At 43.0% G+C, this 6,393-nt stretch overlaps 1 protein-coding gene across 2 annotated transcripts; it reads right to left on the bottom strand.

Moving 5' to 3' along the window:
- Positions 1–486: 486 nt before the first annotated feature.
- LOC148018135 (uncharacterized) lies at positions 487–6,011 on the bottom strand. Of its 2 annotated transcripts, XM_087661361.1 has the most exons (14): positions 5,994–6,011; positions 5,807–5,893; positions 4,875–5,045; positions 4,689–4,778; positions 4,432–4,497; positions 4,225–4,290; positions 4,052–4,137; positions 3,399–3,444; positions 2,839–2,893; positions 2,621–2,697; positions 2,103–2,537; positions 1,898–2,005; positions 1,688–1,822; positions 487–1,597 (listed from the first exon to the last, which is right to left on the bottom strand). In XM_087661361.1, exons 3-14 carry the CDS (start codon positions 4,914–4,916, stop codon positions 1,511–1,513), a joined length of 1,293 nt encoding a protein of 430 aa, XP_087517487.1. In that variant the 5' UTR covers positions 4,917–5,045; positions 5,807–5,893; positions 5,994–6,011; the 3' UTR covers positions 487–1,510. The 2 variants fall into 2 exon arrangements, with proteins under 2 accessions (XP_087517487.1, XP_087517485.1); XM_087661359.1 differs by lacking the exon at positions 5,994–6,011 and having other exon boundaries at positions 5,807–5,944.
- Between the last annotated feature and the right edge of the window lie 382 nt (positions 6,012–6,393).

The raw sequence follows: 6,393 nt of genomic DNA, 5'->3' as shown, positions 1-6,393 counted from the left end.
TACCATGCAAGCTTCCTTCTTTTGGATTTACAATACATGTGAGTAGGTGCAATGCACACCATAATTTGAGAGTCTAATCCATCTTCAATAGCACATGTATGAAAGAATTGGCCCCTTTCCAAGGTAACAATTTTTGAAAAGGCAATGAGCAAAAGTGCTATTACTAAGCTCGACATCTTCCTCCTTTATTACCTCAAAGAGGTCAATGGCACCATGTTGTGCCCTCCTTGCTCATAGGCTCGAATCATAACGTTCCAAGAGACGGTTTCTTGCACATGCATCTAGTTAAAAGCTAAACAAGCAGCATTGTGAAAACTGAACGAACATAGTGCTACTCGTACTTCTACATTGTGAGCAAAGACATTCCAAGCGCAATGTCAAACCCAAATCCTTCCTTGAAGTTTTGTATTTAAATTTATTTGCCCTCTACTACAGGTATAGAGAAATCCACACAAGAACTCACTGCATTGACAATAGTGATCTGATCGGGTTTCCCATCTTCGAATGCAACACCATCGCACAAAACAAAAGGCTCTATTTAGAGTGCACTGGTAGTGAAGGAACGAACCTTTGAAGATGTATAGCATCTTTCTTCTTTGTCCTCTTCAATGTTTGTCTGCTCCTGTCAAAGTGGAGCTATGGTGGTGCACACTGGCAGGGTGTACTGTGCAGGAGACAAAGGTCCACCTTTGCATAGCATCAAGCATTGTACGTGCCTCAATCACCAATTCATCATCAACATTGGTAAAACGCTCTCCTTTCTAACCTTCTTATAGCACAGGAAATGAGCCAGGTTACCATCAAGAAATGAGGGTAGGAAAGGCCATGCCATCACAGCCAAGTGTCTTGAGGGTGTGGATAGAAAGAATGAAGAGATGCACACATGCTCTTGAATCTATGTAGTTCCCAAGCAGTTGGAGAGAGAGAGAGAGATTACATACAATGTATGCACGTAGCATTGTTTGTGTGTGTGTTTGGGGGAGGGGGGGGGGATATTAGAGCACTGCATATGTCTGAATGCCACACCTGAGAGAACATATGTCCATTAACCAACAACCCAAGCAGCCACCTTGTTTCTAAGCCTCACACCCCACTAAAGCAGAGAGGGAGGATATTAATAAAGGGATGGGGATATTCAAAAAGGGATGTGGAGTGCATGCTGGCTAGAAGGCCATACACACCCTATGAGGAGAGAGACGGGGGAGAAAAAAGGGTTTTTTTGGGGGGGGGCGCAGGGGTATAGAATCTTCACTGTCAAGCACAAAGCTGAGGTGCACACATGATCTATTATTAGTAGACATACTTCACCTTGAAATCAACAAATGACAGTTTGGTAGATCAAGTCAAATTACTGACAGATGCTGGCACAAAAATTGAAGAGGTAATTTGATACTTAGGTTGACCTATTCCCACAAAAGCAAGAGATTCATCCAATTATCTCAAACCAACTTGTTCCCTTGTGTCTTAGCTTGAGATCATAAAGAATACATGGCCTCCATATGGGTCAAGCTCAGTAAGGCCTGTAGCGAAGATCCATTCTTGAGGCTCTATCACCACCCATGACTGGGCCCACACTGCCACTGAAGGCACCTTGCCACTGACAATCATTATAAACAAAATCATCATTATCTTCTGATAATGGCAAGAAAAGAAGTTTACAAACTCATCTTAACATTAAGTTATGTACCGGATTCAAGTAATCAAGGCTGCTTTTGTAGCTGCTGCCAGGATACTCGGAAGCAGAGACTCCACGAAACATCCCCCCTGAGTATCCATCCATAAGCCCAGCCTCATCCGCAGGCGTTGCCCGCTCTACAATTATCTGTTATAAAAGCAGTTAGCTAAAACCCTTGACAGGAAAAATAAAAACGCCATACAGATATACCACTCAGCAGACCTGATGACCAAGGAGCTCATGGGACCGCCGAGAGACACGCTCAGCTGGACCTTCATCAGAAAATGTTACAAAAGCAAAACCCCGATGACCGCCTTTCCTCTTTGCATCCTGCCATAAACCAGAACCAGCAAAATTTGGACTTTCAACAAAAGCTCAGCCAAAAATTGAATTGAGGTCTATGTGATTGCACAAAAGGATAACCAACTTTAGGTAGATACACATCCAAGATGCGTCCAAAATTTCCAAAATATCGCCGCATGTCTTCAGTTGTAACTTCTGACGGAAGCTTCCCAACAAAAATCTTTCCCCGTCCACCTCCTGATGGACCATGCAGACCACCAGAACCATACCCAGAAGACTGATTAATGCCAGCACCAAGGCCAGAACTGCTAGGGGAGGGACCAGCCCAACTGCTCAATCCATAACCACTCCCTATACTGCCAGACCCATAGTTGCTGCCATATCCAGATCCTGAATAATCATATGCTCCATATGGGGACATGCTGTAACCTCCTCCATACCTGGAGCCACTCATACCAGCAGCTACATAAGGACTGTACGCTCCATAAGCACCATGGAAATCTCTATCAGAGAAATTCCCATGATAATCATTTTTCCCAGTTGTTTTACCGCCTTCACTCTGCTAATACACAGCACGCAAGATTCAACCCCAAGCTTTGGACTTGAGAAACATGAAACCACCTATGAAAACACACTACGGACCTTTGGAGTAGCTTCATCTACTGCCACAGTAGACCCTCCAAGCTCATGAGTTTTAGCCATAACCTTGGCCACAGACTCTACAAAACAGTGAGAGAGAGCATTTAGCCACTGAATTCAGAAAAGCTACCAAAAAAAGCAATTAAATATAAGAGGATGGAGCTAAACATAAAAATGAGCCCCGTGTGCTTCTTAAAGAACAGTCAAAAAACAACTTATACCTGGGTTCTCAAAAGTAATAAATCCTATGCCTCGATGTGATTTTGCACCTTGATCCTGGATGGGCATAGACAATGTAAACTACTTTTCTCAACTGAAACTTATTCAATGCTTCAAAAACCAAGCAAGTCCATGCAACAAGTACATGATAGAGAGCAGGCTTGCAGGTAAGAGCCAACCCTTATGCTGGAGCAACTAGCCAAGTTCACTCAAAAACGTTCAAGAATGTATCCTGGCCAAGCTTGGATCTAATAACCATAAGTCCTGAGCTTACAACACTTGAATGTATCTTGAATTGGGTGGCTGAATTTTGAGTATCTTACACAAACATGATCTAGCCAACATAGACAGCACACCACACAAAACATGCAATAGACAGTTTTTTCTACAAGAAACGGACACACTAGATAGTACGTAACAGATCTCGTTGGACATGTAAATGCCCCTTATTCAGACCTTACAAAAGCATAATCTACACCGACCTACATGGCATGACACAAACAATGCAAAAGTGTTTCTTTTCTGAAAGAAATAGCCACTAGAGAATAAAGGAATAGACAACCTTAGGCATGTAAATGTCTGTTATTGTTCCAAAAGCCTCAAAGTATCTGCAAAAAGAACACTTGTGAGTTACAGGAATCCTGATTCAGATTATTCTTAAAGCAGTACAATAACAAAATGTTAATTTAACATGTCCAAAAAACCTGCAGCAGCAGGTGTTTTAATATAGTAATGTACTCCTAAATATTCAACAGACACATCTGAACTTCAACCAAACAAAATAGCATATTTTCAACAAAACAGGCATTGTCATTATTCAAGGTTCCTATTTGAATAAAACTCTTACTTAGAAGCTTAATAGACTGATGTTTTAGCCTCTTGTGGCTTTGGATATATCAAGTGGTGGCTTTCATTGCAACAGAACAAGAACCGCCAAAACAGCTACAGTATGAACAACTTATAAAACTACAATTTCTGAAGAAATCACAAATAGATCCACACAGACCTATGTCAAAAAAAGAAAATCCTATAGATGAATTATGATGCCTCCACCAGAGCTAGCAAAACAGTAAAGATTCCCCAATGTGAGTAACTTTTCAAAAAAGAACTTACTCCCTGAGTTTTTCATCCGACACTTTTGAGGTTACACTTACAAATCATTCTACAACTACCGACTATGTTTCTCTTGGCTTGCAGTATCTTCATTCAACTTACTCCTTGAATTCTTCATCCGACACTTTTGAGGGAATCCTTGCAACAAATATTCTAGTTATCTTTTTCGAAGCAGGCTTCATCTCCTCCTGCAAATATGTAAATGCTCAGAAATTCCATTCTGGGCAAATATAATGCATCAACCTGATTCCTCTTAGAGCAGAAGAAGAAGGTACCTTAGGTGTTGCAACTTTAACCTCCAACAATCTTCCATTCAACACATGCTCAGAGGACAAAGCTTTCTGCAGGCCAGTAATTACATAACAGAAAGAAAACAGAGGTATACATTTTCACATCAAATGAGACACTAATAGGAAATTACTATAAATAAATAGAGTTCTTCACTTGGAGGGATGGTAACAGTTATTCTAATCAACAATCACCTCTGCACTTTCTGCTGTAGAAAATGTGGCATAGCCAAAACCACGAGATCTGCCAGTTCGTCTCTCCTATGACAACACAACGCATGACATTTGGTCAGCATCATAACCCAGGTGTCACCAATTACAAAAAAAAATGTAAACACCGCACAACGAACCATATGTGCCCTCCCAGTGTGCATTTGGATCTGATGCATGACATGCATGTGCCTACAATATGAAAACGTATTCCAGAAGAGAAACTTTACTTGAAAACTTACCTTCATAACGACAACATCATCGAGGGCCCCAAACTTGCTCATATACTGCCTGAGACCACTGGTATCGACATCCCAAGGAAGGCCGAGCACCTGCATACAGAATACATAGTTTGATCATACAACCGTTATTTCACCAAAAAAAAAACAAAGTATAAAGCAAATCAACCCTAACATTTCCATTCGTACCACAAGTTTACGGTTGCCGAGTTCCAGGCGAGTGTCACCCATCGTTTCTGCGAGTGCGAAGTCAACTGCAAACCGCTTGAGAGTCTGTACAGTAGACGTCTCCCACTCCTCTCCCTTTCCTCACACTCACACACTCTGCCTCTGCTTTTCCTCACCCTCACGCTCTTCTCCCTGCAAAACAACGCTCCGTGTTTACCACAAACTCTTTCACTCGCCGAAAACTCACCTTACAAAAACCACTGCGAAACCCCATCATCAAAGTGATAGCACATGAGAAAACTGTTTCTTCTAGTTGAAGCAGAGGTACTCCCATTGGTCCCCTCAACAGCCATTAGGTAAAGGTATCAGACTGTGCAGATCCAATGCGCATACTCCATTCTCAAACTCTCTCACTCAAAACGTTCAAACAGATAACAGAGAACTCCGAATTGTCAAAAGTAACAGGAACCCTAGGTGCTGCAGCACAAACCCTAAATCAATTGCAGCATAAACTGGGGTGAGGCCGGGAAAATGTAATCAAAAGCTCTGGAGGAGCGGCTATCTCTGGAAATTACACTACACACACTCTCTCTCCCCCTCTTATCTTCCTCTCCCTCTCCCTCTCTGTGAGTGTGTCTCTCTCTCTCTCTTCCTCTCCCTCTCTTTCTTTCTGCCCTCTCCAGAACTTACATATACACAATCTCTCTCCCTCCCTCTCTCCTGTTTCCCTCCCTCTCTCCTGTTCCCCTCCCTCTCTGTGTCTCCCTCCCTCTTCCTCTCCCTCCCTCTTTCTCCTTCTCTCTCTTTCTTGCGCTCCCGCTCAAGCTCTCGGCTTTACTCTCCCCTCCCGGAGTCAGCAAAGCCGGCTGCCTCTGTGTCATGTTTGGAATCATTAAAACAAAAAATCTTCTTCTCGGTCCTGCAAAAAGACTGCGACAGAGGAGGACTCCTACACAGACAGCAGGGATCGATGCAGAGAACGACCGAGAGACTGAGTGAGAGAAGCCTCGCCCCCTTTACGGCCTGCGCTGCACCTCGGCCTGCGACGAGACAGCAGCTTCTTCAGCGACTGCACCAAGAAGCAGGGCAAAAACAAAAAAAAAAAAAAGAAACAAAAGAAAAGAAAAAGAAAATACCTACAGAAAATTAAATGCAATATTGATGATTCAATATTTTTCCTTCTTGCTGCAACACACGCCTCCTAAAAGGACTAACCTTAGAAGTTAGGGCTAGATATGTGGTTCCCGTCAAAAGGTAACTATGGTAAGCCCTTTATCTACATGGCAAGCTCACTGCAGTCAAACCATGCAATGCCCAATAAATAACCACTAGCGTTCCTTGCGCGCTTCCGCTCTCCCGCTTCACAGCTGCCGCGAAGCGGGGTGCGAGGGAAGTGAAGCTGCCGTGCGATACACGGCAGCTTCACTTCCCTATAGCACGGCAGCTTCACTTCCCTATCGCACAGTGGGAAATGCTATCACAAAAACATCACATACTTTACTCTCCTCTACTCACAACCCCTCTATCTTTGATCCCATTT

This window comes from Lygodium microphyllum, chromosome 21 (genome assembly GCF_053477565.2).
Source record: "Lygodium microphyllum isolate KBCC chromosome 21, Lygodium_microphyllum_v1.1.10, whole genome shotgun sequence".
In the NCBI taxonomy this organism is placed as follows: Eukaryota; Viridiplantae; Streptophyta; class Polypodiopsida; order Schizaeales; family Lygodiaceae; genus Lygodium; species Lygodium microphyllum.
This window is presented reverse-complemented; position numbering and strand designations above follow the sequence as displayed.

Bases quoted from the DNA above. Each gene is read 5' to 3' on its own strand.
- LOC148018135 (XM_087661361.1), bottom strand. From the start codon at position 4,916: ATGGGTGACACTCGCCTGGAACTCGGCAACCGTAAACTTGTG. The intron at 4,498-4,688 runs GTAAGTTTTCAA...GTGTTGTCATAG, and splicing joins ATGATGTTGTCGTTATGAAG to GAGAGACGAACTGGCAGATC. The intron at 4,291-4,431 runs GTGATTGTTGAT...ACTGGCCTGCAG, and splicing joins CTACAGCAGAAAGTGCAGAG to AAAGCTTTGTCCTCTGAGCA.